The 26,392-nt window shown below is 37.6% G+C and overlaps 1 protein-coding gene across 1 annotated transcript in view; it reads left to right on the top strand.

Moving 5' to 3' along the window:
* Positions 1 to 665: 665 nt before the first annotated feature.
* The window catches only part of ADGRD1 (adhesion G protein-coupled receptor D1), a gene marked incomplete at its 5' end in the record, with an annotated part of 159,647 nt that continues 133,920 nt past the window's right edge, over positions 666 to 26,392 (top strand). Inside the window, 9 exons of the mRNA XM_082325460.1 lie at positions 666 to 743; positions 3,412 to 3,448; positions 6,498 to 6,581; positions 9,975 to 10,070; positions 12,632 to 12,754; positions 17,883 to 18,062; positions 19,277 to 19,531; positions 23,068 to 23,132; positions 23,922 to 24,077. Of these exons, the coding sequence (XP_082181586.1) occupies positions 666 to 743; positions 3,412 to 3,448; positions 6,498 to 6,581; positions 9,975 to 10,070; positions 12,632 to 12,754; positions 17,883 to 18,062; positions 19,277 to 19,531; positions 23,068 to 23,132; positions 23,922 to 24,077 (1,074 nt within the window). The remainder of the gene's footprint in view (positions 744 to 3,411; positions 3,449 to 6,497; positions 6,582 to 9,974; positions 10,071 to 12,631; positions 12,755 to 17,882; positions 18,063 to 19,276; positions 19,532 to 23,067; positions 23,133 to 23,921; positions 24,078 to 26,392) is intronic.

Below are 26,392 nucleotides of genomic sequence, written 5' to 3'. Positions count from 1 at the left end.
AAACCTTTGTCTTTGAAAGTCTACCTCCCACCCCTTTCCCCCCAAAAAAAGGGGGGGAGGAAAAAAAAAAAAAAAAGAGGGAGGGGGGGAAACCTAGGGCATATAATTTCCCAGTGCTGTTTGCAAGCTTCTGGTTGTTGCTACAGAACATCAGGATTTCTGTTCTGTTTGGGGAACTCATTCTACCTGTCAGCAAATGTCCGAGCTGCAGAGCAGCTCTTCCCTGGCCTTTTTCCCTGCCCTCCACTTAAGTGGGGCAGAAAATCTGGAGGCCTTTCATGGACCCCCCCCAGTACTGTATCACGGGGGTCACAGTGTTCTTCCTTACTCCCTTAGCAGGGCCCCAGGGCGGCAGGGTGGGAGAGCTGTGCTGGGGAGAAGCCTCTCTAGCAGGCTTAGCACGGGCTGCCCAATTACCCAGCATATGCAGACCTTTGTGCTTTTATTGACATGCAAGTACTTTAAATGAACATTATTTCATCTGCAGGTTCTTCAAGAGCAATCCACTGTGATTGTCTTCTGAGCGTTGGATCAGTTACTCTGGTTCGCATGCAAGATGCCTGGTGCTGCCTCTTGTCTGTGGTGGGAGCAGTGTGGCTTTTCAGATCAGGTTTCCAGAGGATCACAGGAATAAATTCAGAATTTGTTTCTGCAAATAATCTCTGATGTCTGCTTGCAATTTGCTGTTTCCACAAAAATTTTTGGCAGTGAACATGTTTGCTTGGATTCTCACAATTGTTTTGGTAAGCATATTCTTTCCCTTGACAGGCCTCTCTTGGCAAATATTTCAAATTCCTGTCTTTCTCTTTTTACATTTTAGCTTTTCTCAGGATTTTTAGCTGCAGCTCTCTATTGTTTCTAAGGGTGGCTCTACTTGTTAGTATGTGATGCAGAATTCCTAGGATTTGCACAGAATTCCTCCTCTTCCTTCAGGATATAGAGGAGTTTGTGGCTAATGGTAATGAGGGAAGGAGTCTTAAAAAAAGCCTAGAAGAAAATAAGGAAAAGTCAGACTGGTTATAACTAAGTGAGAAACTAAATTTTTGTAGGAACTGAAATTCAAAATTTTCAAAATTATTTTGTTGTAGGTCCTAAATCAGGGTTGCAAAAAAAAATGTGCATTTTATTTCAATACTGAAATTTTGTGATATTAAACTTTGGTAACATTGAAGCATTCATGCAGCCTGAATGTCTTAAGGTTCCAGAATTAATTTTGATCTTTTCAGTCCTTGGACCCTGGAGTCCTATCCACTCACCAGTTATCTGCAAGGAGCTAGTTACCACCAGAAGCTTCGGAAGTTCAGCGTACATCTGGGGAGACAGCTGGGTAAATCAGGGCCACAGCTACTACCAAATGTGCTGGGCTTCCTGCTATATAATCTCTATATAAAGTGTCAGTGGAAAACTGTTTTATCCTAAAAGTTATAATTGACTCTAGCCAAGAGTTTGGTGCAGAAGTTGTGATTAAGGAGTAGAGAAGTATACTGGAAGGAATAGAGCTAAGAAAAGGAATTGGGCAAATATAGGCTGATATAGGCACCTGAAAGGATGGAGCCCAGAGTCACAAAGTGGATGGGTGGGGAGGGAAGGATAACTGAAGGTCAGAAGATAAGTCATAGATGGGCAGTGACATGCACGGAAACAGGAGCGCGTGATCACTTTCTATAGATCGGTATCTTGTGTATCCATTGATTTTAGGCAGAGAATGTTTTGCTGCATGAGTAAGCATCTGGGGCTGAAAATAAGATCTAATCTATTGACATAATTTTTGGCAAAAGTAAAGGTAAATAAAAGAATTCAAATTTTGATGAGATGTCAATGTGATCTGATTCAGATTTTTAGTTTCTGATCTTGCCTACGTCACCTTTAAATGGCTCGTGTGAGGATAAAGAAGGGGTTGATATGGAAATGTAGGGGAGAGATGAACAGGCTCAAAAAGCCTGCTGATAAACAAAGCTTATCAAATTTTGTTTAAAATATTGCTCTTTCAGTTTATTTCACTGAAAATAAAAAAGAACTTGGAGGGAACTGAAAACAAGACTTTACCATAGAGGAGCAGAGAAAATGAAGAATATCAACTACTTCTAGCTGCTCTTTTTCTTTTGCTTATAAAATGATGGTTAATGTTTGTGGCATGGTTCAGAGTGTAATTGGGAGGCTCTTACAAAAAAACTTAAATGTAATTATTTTTTATTAAAAAGAAATTAAAGTGTCAACTATAGAAGTATTTTTCCTAGTCTTTTACTAGTTTTGTTGTGCAGCTTTGAGCAAATCGGTGAAAGGACTAATGCCTCAGTTTCCCCTTCTTGATAGAGACATAGTAAAATTAATCCATCAGAGTGCTATGTGATTTCCGTCAGTATTTTTTTAAAGGTCATGCTTCTTTAGACAGAAATACAATCTGTTGTTTTAGTAAATAGATCTTAGCTTTCCTTCAAAAATTTCTGTCCAAAACCTGTTTTATTTTTCTTAAGCATTTGAATTATGAACACTTGTTCTAGCTTTGATTCTTTAAGTGTGCAGATTGCTAAGAGCAGTAATCTCTTTTATCCGTTTGCTGAAGTACATTGACTTGTTTCCACTTGTTCCCAGCTGGCTGGTGTTAGGACCCAGAAAAGAGACAGCAGCAACGTGATATAAATAGAGTACCAGAATGGGACAAAGTTTGAGAAGAAAGCATGACATCACTCAGACTTGCTCTCCACCCAAAAAGATCTGGGATGGAGGTGCAAACGTGAGCTGGACAAGCGAGGAGTTAGCAAGTCTTTTCAGCTTGGTTTCTGAGGAAATAGTGGGAGTTATACACCCTGTGTGCTGTAAGGAAGTACATTTTCTTGCTAGCAAAACTAAAACTGGCTTCAGATCTCTGACAACGTGAAAGTAATTGAAAGGAAAAGACAACCATAGGAAGAAAGTTGAAAACAAGATCTTTTCTTTTTGGCACAGATTGTAACAGAAATATTTGACTTCTTTCCATGGAACAGTACAACTTTCGGATCTGATGCACGTTTCTTTTAATTTTCCTCCAGTCACGGTAATTTCTTTATAGTTAAATGAAGAGATCAAAGTGTGAAGCAAGAAAATACTACTCAAAGGGTCTGGAAGGATATTTTGCCATCACTGAAGGAACGGACTTTTTGAACTTGCATGGAAAATGTCCCTTTTAATACAAAAAGTAGCAAAGGAAAACTTATGATTGAAATCTTACAGGAATTTGGTTTCAGTTGTACTTTTAACCTTAAATAGACCATGGAGAATTTATTATCTCTGCTCTGTTATTATTTTTTGCTGATTTTATTTCAGTACAAATATCAGGTAATGTTCTGAATATGGTTGGTATTGAGATATATTTGGATTCCTCTTAGCAAGTTTTGCCTCACTATGTCTCATTACGTAATGTTTTCTGTGCAGGTGTATGGAAACTATTCCCAGCTACCCAAACACCCAGGTAAGCAATGTTCTATTTACATTTTATTATAATGTGCTTAAATATTTATTTGCTTTTTGGTTTGTATTTTTCATTTTCTTAGCAGCTCCAAAGAAACTGTGATCCTACGTTTGAATGTCAGCTCTGTATTAAAAATGTAAGAAAGTCTAAAGTATCAGACTGTCTCAGTCACTTTAAATTCAGTAACCTACCTACTAAATATTCTGCATAGAAATGTATTTTGAGAAAAATGGATTGTATTTGATACATAGAGAAATCCTATACACAGTGTTGGTTTATTATTGCTTTTTTTGAGCATGAGTTTCTGAATCGGACCTCTACACAGACTATTTTCTTTTTTTTTCCCTCACTGTCTTAGTGTTCAGTGTTTTCAATTCATTGATTTACAGTTAGATACGCCAGCTTGTATACTTTGCAGTACTTTGGCATGGCTTCAACTCATCTACCCTCCTCCCAGCATTCGTGCTTAAATTTAAAATAGTTATAGAGCCTATTAAGGATCTCTCATCTGTTTTCAATGTAGAAAAAACTTACTCGAAGCTTATTTAGGGTCTGTGTGTATAACTTCAGAATTCTTCTGTTTTATATAAATAGTTTAACCTCAAGCCTCATGGTGGTGTACAAGTACAATTTTACTGCTTTACCAATTCATGTATTGCTTTGTGCTTTTAAGTTTTAACCATATGTAATTACTTTAAAAATAAAATACAGAGCGACGTGGAAAAGCCATGTTGTCTGCTATTGCAGTAGCTTCAGCCCAATTAGTTTCTTTTGTTTTACCTTCACTCAAAACCAAAGAAATAGTCTCATTTCCTAGAGATGAGTATCACTGGCTTCTAGCTGATGGAACAACAGGGGAAAAAAGCCTCCCGCAATAAGGGGGCACGTTACACAACGTTTATTTTGTAGTACAGTGTGTGTGGGGAAGCATAACTGAGCAGTGCTTTCTGGATTGGAACTGGGCTGTAAACAAGTCCTGTGATTTTCTTTTAAACACAGAGTAGTTACCTATTGGAAGGATATGGCAGGTATAAGTTGAATTCAAGGCAACAGGTATTTGTTTTCAGAGGTCTTCTCAGGGCTGATTGGCTGGAAGTGGGGTAACAGCATGGTTTTATATAGTTCAGAACTGAGAGCTGGGAAAGCCACTGACATGCAGCATGGCTCTGCAAGTCGCTCTGCTGTATATGTATCTCCCTTTCCATTTTTTCCTCATTTTTTCCCAGCTTTTAAATGTAAGCTCCTTAGAATATAGCTTCTCCTTATGAGTTTGTTTGATGCCAACCATGGCAATGCCTTTGTTGTGATGCTGCTACTACTACTGCTGCTACCAAAATACCTGTGCCACGTTGTGGCAGTTTTTTGGGATCAAATAATTTTTCTCCTGGGATTTTTCTTTTCTATTTTTCTCTTTTTTTTTTTTTTGGTCTACCACCTCTCTTAACTTTAATCCTTTTTTTTCCCTGATACAAGAGGGAGATGTTAATGGCAGCAAGAGATATTTGTATATAAGCACACTGTGAAACAGCAGGCAGGTTCTGTGCTCTGAAAAATGGAACTGGTAGTTTGATGAAAGTTGGATGGAGGTACATTAGCACAGGTTGTGTATGTGGATGCTCTTAATACCATAGAAATTCATAGCTTTCATTTCTTTTGCAGCAGCCATAATATGTTGTTTGAAGATAGAACTAAGCACATACCGAGATTTAGTTTATGCAAATGCAAAAACCTTGTTCCTGTATCCCGTTTCCTCAGTGTGCTTTGCCACGCTCAGCTTAGTTAAGTTTGTGTCACCTGGAATTTTCAGACTGGCTTTTGTACGTGCTTATTCTGTGTCGTTATTTTCTTATGTTGGCAGTAACTTTCTCCTTTTGTTAGCAATTGTGCCTTTCTCTGTGTCTTCTAAATATTCAAAGGAAACATATAACCATAGAATCTCATCCATTTCTCTAAAGACATCCCCATCTTATCTATTTATACTCATGCTCCCTCTCTGTGAGAAAACCTCTATGACAACTGGAAACATTTCTAGTTAGGTAGGCTAATAATAGATCCTGATCAGTTATGAATCACTTGTTAGGTATCTTTTAATTTGTTAGATATCTTTGGTATAGTTGAGTTTGGAAGCAAGTCTGAGTAGTTTGTGTATCCTCACAAGATGCAGAGGTTCTTTTAGTTCTGTGCTCTCAGGTCTACCGTTGCTTGTTGTGGTGTTTAGCAATTTTGTCAGTTTTTCACTCTTACAAAAAAAAATCTTAGGATTCTCTCTGTCACAGGTCTGAAACTATACAATGAGGATGGAGGGCATCAAACTGATCCCTACTGTGTGGGCTAGGCAGTTTAAGGATGCAAATAAAATTTTGCACCTTGATATCCATGGTAAAGAAATCCTGTTTGTAACCAGGACGTTAAAATGATAGAATAATTATCAAATAGGCAAGCTGTTTTGATCTCGAGAGCGAAGGAAGGTGTGGGATAGACTGTAAATGTCAAAGGATGCTGCCTGTGATTTGTTTTAATTTGCACACTAGATGTGCAGAACTTTTGTATGGTGTATGACAGCTGAAGTGTTTTTTTAAGAAACTTATCTCTATCAGCTTTGCACCTCAAATTCTTGGAAGATTGTTTGGGAATGAAAAACGATTGTATGGCAGCGAGCTACAGATATGGTGTCATATAAATACTTACTCTCCCTGTACCTGTTGTCTGTTGTTACTCTTGAATGACTCCTCAGCTGTTACTTCAATGAATGCTGCCTGATAGACTAGCAGAGATTTAGTCGGAGATTGTTACACATTTTAAGTGCAATTAAAATAAAAATCAGTTGAGTTTTAAAAACAGGTTTTCTGCAGCGGTCAATCAGATATATGGCTTTAATCTAGTCTGCCATTTTGATTTATGATCTTGCTTATGTGCTGTACTTGATTTACATAAAATATCTTGTTTTACCTAACCTATTGACCTCTTTTATTGTTCTCTTCTGTGGAGACTTGTTACACTCTTTGTTGGGCCTTACTTTAATAATCTTTTCATCTGTGTTTCTTGAAAGGGTTCAAAGTTCTCGCATCAGCTTCCCATTACTGGCCATTGGAAGATGTGGATGGAATTCATGAGTTTCGGGATACGAATGGAGGTAGACAAAGGATTCATTGACAATGGCAATAACATAAGTATTTGTGGCAGTCTGTAAGTAGAAAGGGAGCAGGAGAAATGAAAGGGGATAGCTTTTGTACCACAGCAATTGAGATTTTTTTTTCGGTTACTGTTTTTGCAGTGCTCCGATGTCCAAATGATATTGTATTTGTGAACTGATTTTTATAAAGTATTCTCAGACGTTTTATGGGCTGTCTACGCATTGTTAAGGTTATAAAGAGAAAAGGTTTATGATCCAAAGAGTCATTGAAATCACATTGTTATTAGCTGGTTTGGTACACGCATAACAAGAACTAATACATTCAGTGACTGAGATATTTGGCTAGGCCAGCAGTCAAGATGCCTGCTTCTTTTTGCTTTTTGGAAGGAGTTAAAGGCCCACATTCTTCAGGCGCTTTTCAAAATTGCATGTAGTATCCATAGAAAGAGAAGTGTAAGCTCTTATCTGATTACTTCTTACTCATTTTTATCTGCTTTTGGATATCTCCTTAAAAGTAGTATTGCAGCATTAGTTCAAACACTTTTTCCAACTGGGCAAAACCAAGAGAGGTTTAGTAAGGCAAAACTCTCACTGATTTGAAAGAGTCAGTTGTCAGGACTGCAGGATCCCAGAGGGAATGATATTAAAAGGCAGTCTGGTTGGATTCAGCAGTTCTGATGTTTGGCATCAGGAACAAATAGGGTGATGGAGGCTTCCTGGGGATCTGCAGGTGCTGTAATTAATGGAGTTTTGACTGAACCACTGTATCCCATCGCAGCATCATGAGCTTGCAGGGCCATTCCTTTCAGATTAAATTTTCAGCCATGCTCTGCCTCCTTCTGAGACTCAAAGATCCCTCGGTAATTTTCACAAGAACTGTTTTTTCTCTTCTGACATTTCAGCCAATTCCAAGCTGGGCCGATGTATATTCCCCAGTATTTCTCACACTATGGCTGACCACCTTGGCAATTGAGCTAAACTGTTTTGTACTAGTGCAAGGGGTAGCTACTGTGTTACTACTGGTGACTTGTAGTATCTTTACCCAGAAAGATCACTGCAGAAGATTAAATCAGGAGTTAAGGGACCTTTACAACCTTACATGAAAAATATTACAAAAGTGCAAAGTTATTGCTATCTATTACACAAAAATGGCAACATTAATCTCTGTTCCTAAGTGGGCAAAAGATCCATAAATATCTAAAACCTTTTATTCCAGAGGTGTTCAAGTATTTTGAGCTTAAACTTTGACCCATCTTTCCACAAAGTTTCTTAAAGGAATGAAATTGACTGACCAGAAATAAATCTGGGCAATATTCTGCTCCCATTAGAGGCTGATGGCAGCATTCCCATTGACTTCCATAGAATCATAATTCGGCTTACGAAAAGTTACCATGAGTTCTCTAACACTGTGTTAAAGTGATTTTCTGACACTGGACTTCACACAATTTCAAGAAGAGTAAAGCGCTCCATATCTAGCACTGTTTTGGCACTCATGTTACAAAGATGTTGTTTTGAAAGTGCTTGAAAGCGATACATAAAATATAGCTCTTGGAAAAAATGACAATTGCTGTTAGATTGTTTTCCAAATTATGTTAAATTACATTATTTCAGCAAAATTCAGAAATTTTTTTCAGTAGTATCTTGGAAGAGCTAAAGCAGAATATATAAAGTTTTTGATCCTACAAACCTTCACTTGCAGGAATGGGACTGGCTCACATGAGCAATCTCCTTTGACTCCTATTATGACATTGTGTTAAATAACTTTATAAATGAGCCAGCTGCATGACTTTGCTGACAAAAGTTTGGAGGACTTTGTCTCGCTATCATTTGCCGAGGATGTCAGTAGCCAAAGGTCTTTTTCTCTGCAGCACAATTCTCACAATGTTGAATTCTTTCCTTAATGTTGTAGTGGATAGTTCAAATTCTTCTCAGTTGCTTATATGGTGTGCTATAATACACAGATATTATTTCAACTGCCTCCAGCAGAAGTTTTATGTATCTATCTGGTATTTGACTTTGATATACAAGGAAAGTTTTCTTTAGTGTTGTAATCTAATGGAGGTGGCAAGTCGGTTGTTTTTGATACCATTCTGATTACACAACTCTTCTGTTTATTGCTAGAGTCTTTCTTGTTTTTCCACTCATCATATCATGCAATTATTTTCATTCCACGTTTCTGCTCTTAAATCCTTGAAGCATCATAATCTGTCCGTCATGTTAATCCATTTTATTTGTTGAAGTCATTGTGTGTGAAACCAGATTTATATCTCTCAATGCGTTTGTGTTGTGAGAGAGAATGCCAGCAAATTAATTTTTGGTTATCTCAGCAGTAGAAGCGATTGAAGGGAAACAATCAACTTAAAATATAGCAAATAAAAAAAAGATGTGGCCATGTTGAGGTTTTTCATCTGACCCCTTGTTTTCCATGCATTTTTTTTTCTCTTGAGGTTTTTGTGTGTGATGTGTTTTTTGGGTTATTGTTTTTGCTTTAAATTTTAAGAGCATTTACCTTTCCCTTCTGTGAGCTCAGTTGGTCTAAATCCCAAATCAATGTGTCTCTACTTACTTTCACGGGCTTTCCATCAAGCTCTATTTGCCTGCCCAGGGTAAATAATTACAGTGCACAAGTTACCTTTAAATTATCAAAATAAGAAAAAAAAATACTAGATAATAAAATTTTATTGTCAGGTATAAAAAAAGTTGGGGGATTTTTTTTATGTTTAGATGGGATTTCTTGCATTTTAATTTGTGCCCATTGCCTCTTATCTGCTCACTGGATATAGCCGAGGAGAGCCTGGCCCTATCTTTACACCTCCTGTCGGATGTTCATACACATTGATAAGATCCCTGAGCCTTCTCTTCTCCAGGCTGAGCAGTCCCAGCATTCTCAGCCTCTCCTCGTGTGTCAGATATTCCAGTCCCTTAATCATCTTTGTAGCCCTTCTCTGGACTTGTTCCAGTATGTCCATGTCTCTTGTACTGGCAAGCCCAGAGCTGGACATGGGACTTGAATTGCCCATAGCTTTTGCTCCAGTACAATGATTTTTGTTATAATGGCAGAGTTTCTTACCAGCATGATTATATTTCAGAGCCCTTCATCTGCAGTTGTATTTTTAATAGTTTTTTTTCTCCTCAGTCACTGTAAGGAAAAGAAATAATAAAAAAAAAAGGTTGTTTTAGTGATACTGTATTTACTTAACTTGTACAGTTAAAGAATGCAACATTCACGTGGATACAAGTCCTTGGGAGAAATGGTTGTATGATAATTTTAAAGGCCACTGACTAACATATGTGATTTGTACTATGTTGAGAGATATGAACTGGTCAAATCATTACTGATTGTTTATTCATTGTTTTGCTTATTTGCTTATTTTCTTTTGTTGTTCCACCCAGCTCTAAGAATCCACAACTTCACTGTGCTTCCTTCCCATAACTCTACCTTTGTATATACCAATGACTCTGCCTACTCTAACTTCTCTGCAACTGTAGGTGAGGATTTACGTATTTTTTGTTCTGCATTTGTCAAGCTTGGATGGTTCTTGTAACATTGGATTCAAAGTTAACACTGAGTTTTGGTTCAAGTGGCCACATGGTAAAGGTCTATTTACACTTACATTGGCATACATTATTGAAAGAGCACTCCTGCAATGTTACCTGAATTAATCTGAACTACTGGGAGAAGCATCCCCATGCTAAGCAGCCCATGGGAGGATGGGCCCCAGCAGTCCTCCAAAACCTAAAATATTTTCATTAAGCTTAAAAGAAACAGAGATGACATTTCAGAGGAACATACAAGAACAAATAGGTTGAGTTTTTTCTTTTCTTTCAAGGTTAAGAGGAAAAAGAAGGCATCTGTTTTTCACCATTTCATAGTAATTTTTAAAGGACACATTAAGAAAGAGAAATGCAAGCAAATTTGGAAAGCAAATTTGGAAGTAAGATTTTGTCAACCATGACATCTTCGATTAACATGTTTAAAAAAAAAAAAGGGCAAGCAAAAATCTGCAGAGATATGTACTTTTAATGATTTTTTTTTTTTTTTACATCAACACACCAGGAAATAAAAGGAAGAACAGAAAATGACAACTCTCCAGGCAGAAACCTGACAGATTGGAAACTAGTTACATCTACACCAGAATAAGCTTAAAGTCATTTAATTGAAGTCACTAGGATTTATACCTGTGAAGGTGCCATTGAAATATGACCTCTTGTCCACTTTACAATTAGGTATTAACTCGCATCTAGCTGTTGGAAAATCTGACCCAGAGAGGAGGATGGAAATGGTAGAACTGTCATTTGGGTGGCTCCGGCACTAGGAGCTTTATATTAGAATACTAAACCCACTATTTTTCTACTCCAACAGTAAAAGTATGCTGGCAAATGTGAACTCTATTAATAATGAACTTCAAATGACCCTAATTCCTTTCAGTCCTCTCTTATCTGCTTTATAGACCATTTGCATAGTTCTCACATAATAAGGTATATTCAATACGAACATTAAAGAGAGTGACATCAATGGCAAAGGAAATGCTATGGAAACAGAAATGTATTACCTTATGGGATTTATTCTGGCTAGATTAATTTAGAACTTGAGTGACTTGAGAAGAACTTAGAAATGTTTGCTTCACTCTCTAATACACACTCAAAGTTTTAAAAGACACTAAATTTTGTCTGTCTGACAGAACTTGATGACCCCTTCCTCAAAGGGAGGGGAAGATACCTGAAAATGGTGATATTTTTGTTGAGATTTGGCATGAACGAAGAAAATATTTGGACATACATTCACTGAGGGCTACAGCATGCTGTTGCTGTTTCCCTGAGTGGTGTTATCCTACAGATGGGCCAGCACTGTGACTGCTGTCCTCATGCCTGATGGTTGTCTGCAGTTTGAAAATGAGGTGCCCTTTTGCCCATGTCCCCATCGCATAAAGGGATGCACGATTTTGGAGCAGTGACAACAGTTGTTGTGATTATCACTCTAGATGGATGGTCTGTCCCTAGCACTGACTGCATCCTTGGCATGATTTGCGCTGTGCTCTCCTGTGCAAAAGGCTTCTGTTAAGTCAGGTAGCTATACAGTGATAAATACAGAGAAGAGTCCCTTACATCCCACCCTTCATATGTTTTTAGACCATTTCTGTGCCTTCCTCATTTCCTGTATGATTTCGTTAGATTTTCAAATACCAAGTAGCACCTAGCTGGCAATTTCTGCACCTCAGAGCAGGAAAAGACTGTGTTCTCATTGCTGGTGCTTCCCTTGGAGCAACTCTTCTCTAGTAGGAGATGAATCAACAGTGCTTTTATTTAGGAGGGAACACAAGAAAATCACAATCAAATCACAAGACAATTAGTCATTATCCATGTTAGACAAAGAAATAGCCTTTCCAAATGATAATGATGCCATACCAAAGGATGTCAGAAAAGGATACATATGTCTTTTGTATATATAGCTTGTCAAGTATATTTCATTGATTTTTTTTTTTTTTTTTTTAAATGAAAAGTGGCTTTTGGTCACAAAATTTGTTTTTCAAAAAATGAAAAACCCTATTCTGTTACATTTTTGATCAATTAAAGAATTTCTTCACTAACGCAGCCTAACAGTAAGACAGAAATACCTCTATGATGCGTCCGGTATTCAAAACTCTGGAAAGCATAAGGTTTATTCAGATTACTTTGAAATAATAATTTTTGGGTGTATGGGTTCTGTCAAGCAGTCTTAGTTAATTAAGAATCGGAGTGATGGATGAGAGTATTATTTTTACGAACTTGAAATGAAAGAGTTATCTGTATGGTTCTTAAAAAAACAAACAACGAAAAACCAAAAAACAAACAATGAAAAAAACAACCAACAAAACCCAAAACAAAACACTAACAAACCCCCACCAAACTCAAACAAAAACCAGAAAGGAAACCAACAACAAATAACCCAACAAAAGCAAACCTATAGCTGGGACGAGATAAACATATGAGGTATACGAATCTGTTAAAATCATGTGTCCGGGAAGTTTTGATTTATATAAATGTTGAACTGTGTTTTGCTTTTCCTTTAGATATTGTAGAAGGAATGGTGAACAAAGGAATTTACGTCACTGAAAAGAAAGGAGTTACCTTTCTCTTCTTTGGAAGCTATCAAAATTCTTGCATTAGTAATCCAGAAGTTTGTGGACCTGAAGGTTAGTAAATTCATTAATTACTGTTTGCTTTTCTTTTGCTATCAACTTACGTAATTCAGTATCATTGTTTCTTTCCTCTTTGGAATGAACTCTCTAATTCTAGCTTGACAGTATTCTTTATTGACTTTTGAAAAAATTGAATGTTGATTGCTGAAAATTTAGTCTTTTCTAACTGCAATTTAAATTAGAACTAATCACCAACTATTCAGATCAGTGATCTACAGCATAATTAATTCAAACAAAGCCAGAGATAAGCTTACAGTGCCCAAAGTCTTTCCTGTGGCACCAAGATTACTGCATAATACTGCAGTATGACAAACAAAGAAGTTGTCCTACATGTTTGAAATTTAGGAGGCTGTTTTTCAGTGTGGTCTTTTAGCAGGAATGGTTTTTGTTAGATTCATCTTTGGAGAGAACAAACAAAATTTGTAAGTTTCTGGTGTCTTGGAATCCATTTGTCCTCGTAGGTGCTTAAATCTCTTCATTGTTTCCTTTCCCTTTCTTCTTCTTCTTGGGCTAGGGTCCCAAAGTGATAGGTGTAATAGGAGGGCACAGATTTGATAATGTGTTGATGATAGAAGGTGATTAAAACTGTATGTGACTGTCAAACCAAACATACAACTAGTCACTAGCATAAAACATTCACTAGAGATCTTAAAATTTGGTAGAAATGGAAGGATCAGTGGAAGATGGTGGCTTTCTATACGTAAACTCCAGCAGTCCCTAAGATTAAGCAGTATTGTTAACATTGAGTTTTCTTGCTTTTATTGATTTAGGCCATTCTTCAAACTGGTAACATTACTTGAAATAAGATATTTTTTTTTTCTTAAGCAAGAGCTGTGTATTAACTTTTTAAGAAAGTAGGAGAAACTTGGAGAGCAGATGGTACATGGCTATTACCTGAGAGTATTGAAAAAAGTAATACGGTATCCTACTGTAGGCATATTTTCTGATACGTGCTGTATCTTTTTGTCTTTTTTTTCATACTACTGGGAAATAAAAATCATCAGTAAGTCATATTATTTCTACATCTATAGTATAACATAATAATCAGAATAAATTATTTTTATAGTACCAGAGCACTCCCAGGATCTCACAAACAAGAACATTAAAAACATAAAACACTGAAATGTTCAGCAGATAAAATGTGAAGAGAAGAAATCACATAAACAATAAATACTAAATCACTGTAGCATGCTAAAAAAAAAAAAGGAAAAAGCCAACACCCCTTTATCTAAAGAGAGTGTCTTTGTTTTTCTCTGAATCACATAAAACCTGTGGCAGTGCTGAGATGTAATTTTATTCAAGCCTGCTATTGCTTGAGCATCCCTTGATGTTTGCTTGTTGCGTTTGTGTGAAACTGATGTTAAGTACACTTAAGCAGGGAATGCTTTCTGAAATGATCTTGAGACCTTTCCAGATGAAAGATTACAACCTATGAAACAAAAATTCCAATATTTTTTCTTAGCCTAAATTTAATAATATTTCAGAACTGTTATTTTGAGTTGAGAAAAAAAAATATTATTGTTTTTAAAATGTTGAAACATTCTTCCCCTGCCTTTCTTCTTTCTCAAGTAGTTTTTAAATAATGGTTTTCTGTATGCAGTTTTGGGCTCATTAAAGTGGCATTTTCAGTCAAAAGAAACATTTGTGAAAGATGCAAAAGAATGTTTTCTTAATCATTAGTTTGAACACAGTAGGAGAAGTTAGATTTAGTCAACATATGTAAAGTTGAAATAAAAAAAAAAACAAACCCTAAAAAGCAGCCCTATGCACAACATAGCATTTCATAAAGCTGTGTGTTTATTGTGTGCCTTACTTTAATTTCTATTTTTAGTTTTGGTATTTCATGAACCAAAGTGCACATAAGGAGGATTTAGATCCACAGTTTTCTTGTGGCTACAGGATGATCAGTAGCTACAGGATAGTCCAAAAGGACAGACAGTCACAGATGGGGGAAACCGGCTCCGCTGCAGACATGCTGTATAACTTTGTCTACATCATTTAAACTTCAGCTCTCAGCCTGTAAAGAAGGAATAACAGCACTTCCATAGCTTTCAGAAGTGTGGTGAAGCGCTGGAAAAAGATTGTGAGACACTTTGACAGAGGAATCACATTAATAGCAGTAATAGATTAATACGGTCAGCCTTGGTGGGCCTTTCACCAGGGTGGTGAAAGATGGTGTGCAGATATAAGGGAAATGCATGGCTTTCTGGAAGGAGGGTTGGATCGGTGTTTCAACCTGTTACTGACGTGTCCAAAGAAGGGTAACAAAGCTGGGGAAGGGTCTGGAGCACAAGTCTTACGAGGAACAGCTGCGGGAGCTGGGGGTGTTTAGCCTGGAGAAAAGGAGAGGGGAAAAAGGGTGAAAAGGAAAAGGGGAGACCTTACCGCTCTCTACAACTGCCTGAAAGGAGGCTGTAGCGAGGTGGGGAGCGGTCTCTTCTCCCTAGTAACAAGGGATAGGATGAGAGGAAACGGCCTCAAGCTGCGCCAGGGGAGGTTTAGGTTGGATATTAGGAAAAATTTCTTCACCGAAAGGGCTGTCAGGCCCTGGCACAGGCTGCCCAGGGAAGGGGTTGAGTCCCCATCCCTGGAGGGATTTAAAAGCCGTGTAGACGTAGTGCTTAGGACATGATTTAGTGGTGGGCTTGGCAGTGCTGGGTTAACGGTTGGACTTGATCATCTTAAAGGTCTTTTCCAACCTAAATGATTCTATGATTCTATGGTGTGGTAAAGAAGCTGAAACATGAACTCAGGCTTATCTGATGATGAAGGTATTGTAACTTGCTTACAACAGACCTCAAATTCTTCAGTTGGAAGTTCACAGCATTTATAGATTTAAACCCCTATCCATCAAGATCTAGCAAACTGAGATGGATGATGTTCATATACTGATTGATTTCTAGGAGGCCAATGAAAATTGATTAGCATTTCCATGGTGGTTATTTTATCATGTAAAAAGCATTTAGGGAACGGCGTGTAGATCATGTAAATTGATGGGTGCTGTCATGAGGATAAACAGAAAGATCAGTTAGACAGGAAGATACTACATAGTTAAATTATTTATTCTGCAATAATGTAATGTTTAACTTTTCTGCTAAGTTAATGTGACAAAAAATATGTGAAATATAAAAATATATGTTTCAGAGAGTAGTGAGGGGGAATGTTTCTGATGACTGTAGTGAGCTGTCTGAGGCTTTTCCATCTTTAATCATAAAATTATGAAACATATAAAAAAAAAATCTGTGGTTTTAACAAGAAATGTACATAATAGTTTGAGGGCTTCATTAACTTGTGCTGGGCCATCTGGTAGCAAATCGGCAAAGTTCATACTGTCTGAGCGGCATGCAGAACTGCTATACTATAAAATCATCCAGACAGATATTTTGACTACATGTCCAAAGAGCACAGTCAGCAGGTTAAGGGAAGTGATTATTCCCCTCTGTTCAGCGCTTATGAGAGCATATCTGAAGTACTATGTCCCGTTTTTGTCCCCTGATACAAAAGAGATGCTGACAAGCCAGAGGGCGTCCAGCAGATGACAGGGGGGTAGACAGTATGACATGGGAGGGGAGGCTGAGGCTGCTCCATACACCATGAATGAAAGGCAATGCTAAGGGCCATCTTCAACTACCTGATGGGTGGTTATAGAAGCAGATGGAGCTAAACAATCTTGGAGACGCACAATGAAAACATGACAGGCAACGCAAGCGCATTGTAGCACAGGAAACGCTGATTAGATTGGAATAAAAAAACCATTTCTTTGCAATGTGGGTGGCCAAGCATCAGGATGGTTGGCACAGAGAGGCTGTGCAATCTGCATCTGTGGTGACATTAAAATCTCAGCTGAGCTCTGAGCAACCAGATCTAGCTCTGAAATTGGCCCTGCTTTGAGCAGGCAGTTTAGACTAGGTGATCTTCAGGGTCGTTGCCAACTTAATTCATTATGATTCTTTGTGGCAAGACCTCTTCTACTTCTGTACTTCATAAACTTTTTCTCAACCTGCTCTGAACTCAGATTTTATTGTTAGCACTTTGTACTATAAATTCTGAGATGAACATTTTTAGGAGCTGTTTAGTCGAGCCATTTTCTTTGTAATTGCATTTGACCGCAGAACCTCTACAGCAGAGCCACTATGAACTTCTGAAGCGCGAGGGAGGTTTGATTTGCTACTTGTGTTTCAGTCAAGCCTTTTGAGGTAACCTTTATTAAAGAAACAAGCCATCTTACAGAAATCGTATTTCTTCACTAATGTGCAATCTGAAGAGCTCTTCAGTTTTACAGTATAATAGTAAAATTTAATGTGAATTGAACAGGATTATTTGTGGACAAAGATAATCACATGTGCACTTGCAGGATTGCACTTGCATTTTGGGAAGAATTCTTTGATTTCTGTGTAGGTGGGGACCTCAGAATTTTCACTGTGGCTCTGCATATGTCACTGTCCCTTTCTTTTACATTGGTTTTTTGCTTTCAGCAATTATTGGAGCACTGAAGTGTGAAAACACAGGTAATAACATGCTTAGAAGAATTAAAGTGTAATTAGCAATGGGCGCTACTCAATAAGCGTGGGCATGCTGGCAGCCAGTTAGCGCATCAGTAGCTTGGAAGCAGTCAATGTACTATTTCTAGCTCTGCTGGCGTTTGGTGAACATCAAAAAAACATGTAGATGCTGTTGGAGGATATGGAGAGATGAGAGCAACTTGTGTTTTGAAATAAGTGAAGATCACAGCAGGAAAAGGGGTTCATCACAGGAAGGTGCGAAGGGTAAGGAGACAGGAGATAAAGCAAAGGGAATGGAAGCATGAATCTGTAAGAAAAAAAAAACTTAATTACTCTTGATGCTCAAAGAACTTTAGTTTTAACTGATAGAAGCTACTCAGGAAGCAATGATTGCTACTATGTCCTGGGTATGCGCATGTGATGCAAAACCAAGGAAGAGGTGTTTATTTGGTTTAAACTGTTAGAGCATTGTTGATTTTAAAAATGCTGTCCTTGTTTATGCTAGCAGATGATCTGTCCTCAAAAGCATTCCCACTCTCTGTATTCTATGGTATTGGAAAGTTTTAATTGCACTCCCCCCACTCCCCCCATTAAAATCTCCTCTCACTTGCTTTCATCAGGAGTAACATTTTCCTTTTTCTGGAAGACTCAAGACCAGCAGGCTAAGTTTCTCCCTGCCTCTGGTGGACAAGTAATTTCCAGTGGTTTCAAAATCTGTTCAAATGAAGGTGAAGGCTCAGTGGAATTTTACACCCGTGGGAATGCAATGATGAAGTGGAAAGCAAGTTTTAGTCCGCCAGGTAAAGTTGATAATGTTTTTTTTATTTATTTCTTTGTTATATTATACTTTACTTTTGCGGAGAGATGTAGTGGTAAGAGCACACCTTCAGGAAAGAGAAGTGGATATGTAAAAATAGCTACAGAGCTCTGTACTCAAGAATTCTCTTGAGGGAGGGAGGGAGGGAGAGAAAATGTACGAACAGAAAAACAAGTGATACTGTGTTATAGAATATTTGCCATTCAGTAACAGTCCTCGGACTTGACTTCCAGTTGTTTCTGAAGTGGAACTCTTATTGACACCAGTAGATTAATGAGTGCTTAGATGGAAACATGAGTGAAGAATGCAGGTTAATCCCTGACAGTTCTCAGTATATTCTAAAACTGGATATGTGTGCTGTCCTCTACTGCCCCCTAAATTAAGACTTTATTTGGTAACTATCTAACTGGGTGTTTAGTGCTTTGGTCATTTTGTTATCTGTTGAGTGTCAAGTTTTGTATGCCGTGGCACAGTATTAATAAACATTTTGGTATATTACATATCTTACCGCTTCTGTCTAAACTGTGTATTGTTGGGGAGCACTATTACCTAGTGACTGGAAGAAATTCTGATCTTCTAGTAGTGCCAATGTCAGTCACTAAATCTTTTGTTGCATTAATTTGACTACCTGTACACTGGTAAAATAGGACTTTCTCACCTCTTAGTAGCAGAGTTTTATAAAGCTTAATAAATCAGTTTAGAAGTCTTATTTTAAGAGAAAAGCTGCTAAATGGTAAGAATAATCCACACATTTGTGGATTATCTAATCCAAGTGAAAATTAATATTATGCTTTCAGCCTCTCAAGTATAACAAAGAAACTGTGGCAACTCTTTAATTAGTCTACTTGCTTGTTCTCCAGTTCTTTCGGTCTTTATGCAGTTCTTGCTGAGTTAAGTTTTGAGACAGTATTGAAGAGACTTCAAATCTTGGCCAATAACACTTAGCAAGTGTAATTTATGAAACTGCAGTGAGCCCAAGTAAGAGTTGAGAAAAAAGCTAACAGGCATTCTGCCAAAGTATGGGCTTCCCCATGGGTATAAAGATTAATATACATGACATCAGCATTCCATAACTCACTCTTAGTGCTTCCTATACAGCTCTATAGCATTGCACAAGTCAGCAAAAACTTACTGAACAGGAAAGACTCTAAATGGAATTGATTCATGGATTTTGCTGTGACTTTGAATGTTTTGCAGGTCCTTATTGGACTCACATTCTCTTTACTTGGAAATCAAGAGAAGGACTGAAAGTCTACGTCAATGGAACTCTAAACACAACTGATCCAGATGGGAAAGTGTTCTATGATTACGGAGACCCCAGTGCAAATCTACTGACTGGGACAGAGGGGGATCAAACTAAGCGCTATGTGAACGGGGCATTTGATGAATTCATTATATGGGAAAGGGCACTCACCCCCAATGAAATTGAGCAGTACTTTACAGCTGCTATTGGTGAGTATTTGCACTGTTGTCATAATTCGTCTTCTGTAAAGATGCTGACTTAAAAATGTTTAGTGTGCAGGATGTGTGTTCATTTTACATCTTTCAGCTATTGAATGTAATTTTTAGAGGCAGAAAAAGTCAGGTATGAATGTCACTGAAACGCTCAGCTGTCTTTGGATGCGCAGACTTTTTATCCTGGGTTCTAGCTCCTTAAAAATGTCATACAAAGATTACCAAGACCTGAAGTATCCAGCCGTTGTTAGATCCCCTAGGATCAAGACAAGAGGAGCAATAATTAGGCTTGAGGCAGAACAGCATTAGGAAAGACTGACTCTGGATTTCTAACTTGCCCTCTGGTTGGTGTGTAACTTAGAGCCAAGTCCCTCAGTGTATTCCAGCAGATGTGGCTAATAATGGTTATCTCTACAGTTCCTGGAACAACAAAGACTTATTAACTCATGTGTGCTTGTGAACTAAAAAGAAAGATACCAGCTGAAATGTAATATAAAAGGCAAAGAATCAGGATTAGAACAAAGACTTAGAAGACTGGCCAGTAAACCCTGTCAGTTGTTCTGTGTACCTTTAGAATAAACTTTTCACTACAAGAAAGGCTGTTGCTATTAAGTGCTTATGTAAGTGGCAATTAGAAAACATCCATCTTGGGAATAAAGCTATGGGGCATCTGGAATATTTGGCTTCACTGGCAGTTTCCCTGCTTTCATTTATTCTTACTAGGTTACTGAGAGCTAAAGCAGTTACACCCGTAACTCTTGTGCTTTTAAACCCATGGGAACCATTTTCACAACAGAAACTCTTTGAATAGCACAGAACTTCTGATACGTGCCTGGAAATGAGAATGTATGTCTTTGGGACTTCCAGGTTTGATTATAGCAATCAAATATATACAAAATATATTTTACCAAAAAAGAAAATATAAACTAGTTTATATAGAATTGAAGTCACTGAAAAAGAAAATCGTCCATCTGGTATATAATGAAGCAATCTATTTGCTTTGCCACACAAGTAATAGCAATTGCGCTCAAGTTTTTTATTTTAAGACGTTTTTATTTTAAAAAGTGATTCGTATGAAAGTCTTAAAAAAAATTCTGATTGGGAGAGTATTCATTTGATACAGGAAATAGTTTTAAAATCTTAAAAAAAAAAAAAAGAGCAAGTTTTATTACCTTTATAATGTTCTGGTCATGTTGGAAAAAATGCTTTTGTATTTGGCTGTTGTATCTTTCACAACAATCTAGGGTTACTACAACACTATCCAACTCAAAGCTACCATAAATCACATTCTTTGATTTAGTGTAACTCAAGAAGAATGTTGTGTTGTTAAACTCAAGAGCAGTAGATTTTCAAATTGACCTGATCCATCTATAAGTGTGCCCTGTTTCACTGTCAGAGAAGTATGACTTATATAAATACAAAGAGAACTCTTTTTTTTTAACCCCTTGAATTCTTGTGGACTCACAGCAACCATACTCTGAAGCCCTCCACCCTCCCATCTTCACTCTAACAAATAATCAAGGCATCACGGAAAGCTCTTTCCACAAATGAAAATCCTGTTCAGGACTTAACTTTCTACTTCTTTCCTCTATGCTTTGGTTTGGAAAGAGTCTTACTGAGGCTCAGAATATCTGGTTGCTGGACATTAATGCTTGTAGCTAGCTTTGAAACACTGCAGAAAGAGTTGGGCCCGCGGATTCTGCTAAAGTCTAAATTTTTAGAGTTGTACAGAATTTTGCCTCTATCCTGCCTTTCAGTCCCTGCTGATTTTTAGAAGGCTGTATAGCAAATTCACTGGTTTATACATTGAGATGTTTATGCTGTGTGCTTTTGTGAGTTTACTGCGATTTGTGTGACATTAGGTGTTCACAGGTTTTCAGGGTCATCTGGAACTATCAATTTTCTGTGAAAAATAAATTTCTAGCCTCTTAATTGAAAGTGAAGCTTGATGTGTATTTTCTAGGGGCTTAGGAATTAAAATGTAAAGGGATGCCAGGTATATATATTTTTTTGTAAGTGTGAAGAATTTCAAGCCAATATTATTTTATAGTGCTCAGGTGATTTGGAGCACTCGAGAAATGTGGAATATTCAATTTTTTGCTTTTTCCTTCAAAGTAGTGGACTGATCGGATTTTATAAAATTACCAATTTGATGGATGAAGTTAGAACATTCTCAGAGGAAGCAATGGATATTACAATATTAATCAACATAGTAAACAAGTTATTCTTGGTATCTATTTTTTGACTTTGGAGAACTTAAAGCAGGGTTCAAGCTGGGCTAATGTGGTTTGACATAAGAAACTTAATAGGACAGCTTGTTTTTTAATAGAATCACGTTCTTTTTGGATCCGTGAGAAAAATGTGTTCAATATATGCAACTACTGTTTGATTCTGCTGAAATACCACACCCCCAGCAAATATAAATTCTTGGTAAGACGTAGATTAGAAGAAAATTTTATTTCTCTATCACAAATGACCAATAAATCCCTTTGCACAGAAAAGAATCAATATTTTTAAAATGGAGCAACTGGAAACTATCCAAAATTGAGTTTATTCTTTCTGTCTCGACAAATCACTTATGACATGCTCATATGGTAATTTTCAATGGATATAGTGCTAGTGGGTGACATTTATTAGTAAAGTCTGATTAATAGCAACCTCACTGTTACTTGAAATCAACTTACAAACACCTAATAGAGACATTATATATAATATGCTCAAACTACTAATGAAGGTTGTGTTTTGACTCCTTCACCCCTGTTATTTGTTTTATGCAAAACTAGCATGCCCCAAAAGCTTGAGTATACCACCATTTCTACCAATGTTCTTTTATTTGAGGGTGCCTTAGTTTTGCTGCAAGCAACAAAAATATTTCTATTGGCTTTCTTAAAGATTTTTTTTTTTTAATGTGGAAAAGTCTTTCTGAACTTGCCTTCCTGGGTGTGATTTTGTTTGGCACTCAAGCAATTTAGACTCTCTATATAAGTAAACATTATCATTTGGAGGTCATAGCTGAGACTTGAGTCTTGTTTTTTCCAGTGTCTGTATGTTCCGTTCCCAGTCCCAGTTTATCACACAGCAAGGTTGTATATGAAATTGTCAGAAGTGCCTACGGATTATTATTTATTTCTGATAAGACATAGGATTTTTCTTTTTTTTAATTTTCCCTAAATACTTCCCATAAATGTTGAGGGAAGAGTTAGAGATGGAGGACGGATACCGATGTTTTAATTGCACAGTTGTCCTTTATTTATTGAGATATAACACTCAAAACTTCCTGTTTGCAAACAAAGGTTTAATTTTAAGTGTTTAAGACTTAGACGAAATTGCAAGGCTCATTTATATAAAGATGATGAAATAAAATTGATGAGAGAAAATCGGTAAATGGAATTCTTTAAGCAAGCCTGACTAGCTACAGTACTGCAAATAAGTAAAATGTACAGAACAGCAAATTATGTTACTTTCAGTTAGAACTGATTCAACCTGCAGTGGGAATATCAGATTTGTTAACACTCGTGTATTTATTTCCCCAGGTGTGCAAGTTTTGCTTTCTTCAACGCTCCCGTGGTCTGTGATGACAACCACTACAAAACCTGTGGTAGGACAGTCCTCATAACTCTTTTCTATAATGTCAGAATGTATATATATTACGGAGTTACAGACCCTCTTCACTTTACAGTTTTATTAGTGGCACTTAGTACCCCAATTATAAACATTTTCAGGAATGCATAGGGAGAATTTTTAGCCACTATGGGAAGATGGGAGTACTACAGAATTTTTAATGTAGGACAGATAAAGGAAATTCATTGTTAAATAAAAATATTTTCTATCTTAAAAAAAAAAAGGGCAAAATGTAGAAACTTCTGAAATATTTCAGTGAACTTTGAAGATATAGGACATTCAAAAAGATTTTGCTAATTTTCCCTCTTATTTCCATTAAAATTAGAAAAAAATTCCCACCACAATAACAAACTAGTTTTCATCTGTTTAGTAAATGCTTAATGAAAAATATTTAAATAAAATTAATTTTTCATATGCAGAATACATACGATTAGCTGTAATCAGCCTACATGCAATTCGCTGTTGCAGTGTATTTTCACTTTCTTGCTATCACAGTGTGAAAGTTCTATTCGTTTTCTTCTTGTTCACAGAGGCTTTCAGGAAACCATGGCAGATAGGACCTGAATTGCTAATGAAAAAATGCAGCTGTGTCTGTGTATTCTGTTTATCCTATCTATCTGTGTGCTTTCCTTTTCCCTTGGCTTATGTGGCCTCCTGTGTGTAACCACAGGAGTCTGCTATGCCTCAAACTCCCTTTTGGGCTAAAACAATAAATAATGACTGCCATGTGGAAAAAATTCTGATGGGTTGTACCTCTCTCCTGTAGCTCTCTACCAATGCCTATCGTCCCATTATAACTAATCTGACCGAGGAGAGAGGGAACTTCCGCTCCCCCGACACCATGCTGGGCTACCTGGAGAACGTGTCCTTCAGCTTGCCCAACAAATCCTTGTCGGAAAATACTGCTCTAAGCCTGACAGAGGTAAGTGTCTTTCACATCTGTGTGTGGAGCCAGATGAGCCTGAAATTTCTCCAGAAGCTGGAATATTGAATGCAGCTTTGAAAGTTTTTGCTGATTGCAGAAAATACGTATGAAAAAAGCAGTAGCTATTTTAGGAAGTAGCAGAAGGTGAGCTTCAACCAGAGAAAATAGTTTAAAGACCTCATTAATTCTTGGGGATATTATTTAATGCGTAAATTGTAAAGACCTGGAACCATGACCACACATCAAAAGTAATTATTTGGTTGAGCAGGAAACAGAGGAGGAGAAAATAATTTGTTAATTTTTTTCAGCTGCAAGTGTATCCAATGAAGAATATAGAATTCTGGAAAAAAATTTCAGCATTTCTTTGCATGGCCCAGCTGATCCAAAGTGCAGCAGAGTTTGACAGTCGTCTGTCACGTGCAGGACATAGAGACACTATAATCGGGGTAGTGACAGCAGCAAAACGGAGGCGTGCACGAGCTAATAGCAAACTAACTTGGATGCAGGGAGCATTCTAGTTGTGGCTGTATAAGCCTGGCCCCGGCTAACTGCCCAAGTATAAACTTATGATCTTTGAGATTCACACTTGCACTAGAGGGTTAAAAAGTTAAATTACTGCTGTCTGCCCAACCTTTTGTTAGTGTTTATTGCTCCTGTAGTAAGCAGAGGGCAAGTTGTGCCTCTCCTTTGGCTTCTCTTTTGCAAAGTCATGCGTTATTCTTGCTGGACTCTGCAATGGCAGAGGCACACACCCTGCTCTACCAGTTCTGTGTTGGAGGTGGAAAGCTGTGGGAGAGGGCCTGTTTGTGATGGTGGCGTCCTTAGCTTTTGTGAGTTAATAGCGTTATCTTGCACCGAGTTCCAATCACAGCCAGGACCCCTGCGTAGACGTATCACAAATCTCTACTGAAACTGGTTCATGGAAAGATCAGGTCCAAAGCTTGACTGAGTAATTTATTTTTGTTTAAGCTAATCCACAAAGGAGAAAAAAAAAGGCGTTTTCTGCACTCTGAGCTGAGGACAAAGGGTCATGTTCTGCTAACATAAAGTTAGCCTTCTGTAAAACGACGGGCATCTAATTCCCTGATTTCAGCAGGCTAGAAAGCTATTATTACAGTAATCAGCTCTGGCCTCACTAGTGATTGTTCCTTTAAGCCTGTGGGTAATACCAGGGTGACAAGGATTATTTACTCAGACAAACAATATAAATAAATGCTTCTGAAAACTACATGGACAGCAATTGATAGTTTGTGTTAAAAGCTTAGCATTTGCAAACTGTAAAGCTTGGGTTTCATGGATCACAGTTTAATATGTAGCAAAAACCCTTCTAAAAATCTCTAATACATTGTTTCCTTTGTTTTGCTGAAAATTTTGTGTGGGCTCTAAATTGAAAATGGAACATCATCCTGTCAGATATCGTACCTGTTTCCCACATCGTTTCAGTTGCCATTTGGTTGCTCATTCATGCTATCTGATGCTGCTTTGTGTGCCATGAAAGTGATTTGCAGACAGAAATGTGGGACATGCTTATCTTTAGCAAAGCTATTTTGGGAAGTAAACACAAGAGAGTCCTGATCATACATAGAGGCTCTGTCATTTGTCTGAGTGATGGTTAGGCTTTGTATTGTCTGCAGCTAATTCCTTGAAAGACAGGCACTGAGCACGCATGCTATTTTATGTAAAGTTATCTCTGTCCTGATTGTCATATGCATCACAGCACAAGAAAATTTGATTTAAGTGATATGCAATAAATGTTCTGATTACTGACACGCATTTATAATGCATTGCTTCTGACAAATCTGACGTGTTTTCTGTTATAATGCTGCTCTGCTCAGTAGCTCCAGCACTCCTGCTTTCCCTCCCTTTCCCGTGGTCTAACACATCCTTTTTGGAGTAATTCTGGAGTGGTGCTGTGACCTGAAAAGAGATACTCACTGAATGCTCTGGGCAATTCGGGCTGGGTCCTGGGTTTAGGATAACTTCTGTGCACGACCGGTGGAATTCCACACTGAATGTTTGAGAGGGGCTGCAAGGTTTGCGCTGCCCAAAAGTACGCTCATATAGCAAAGCTTTGGTACTGCCCTGTGTATTAGGGCTTGTAAAATTATGCTTAGAAAAGTCTTGCGGCTTTCTTTTACATTTCTCAGTGGAACTTTTCTATATTCAGTTGGTGCTTTTAAGACATTTTAACAGAGAAGCTTAAGCAGGAGATGTGCAGTTTTTTCTTTTCATTTTCTGCACTCTCTTTTCTCTTCCTTTTATTTGTCTTCATCAGCAAGACTCCTTAGGATAGGGACTGTATCATGCTGAGC

Source organism: Platalea leucorodia (genome assembly GCF_965183815.1).
Source record: "Platalea leucorodia genome assembly, chromosome: 12".
Classification (NCBI taxonomy): domain Eukaryota; kingdom Metazoa; phylum Chordata; class Aves; order Pelecaniformes; family Threskiornithidae; genus Platalea; species Platalea leucorodia.
Note: the sequence above shows the minus strand (reverse complement) of the source record. Positions and strands in the feature narration are given on the sequence as shown.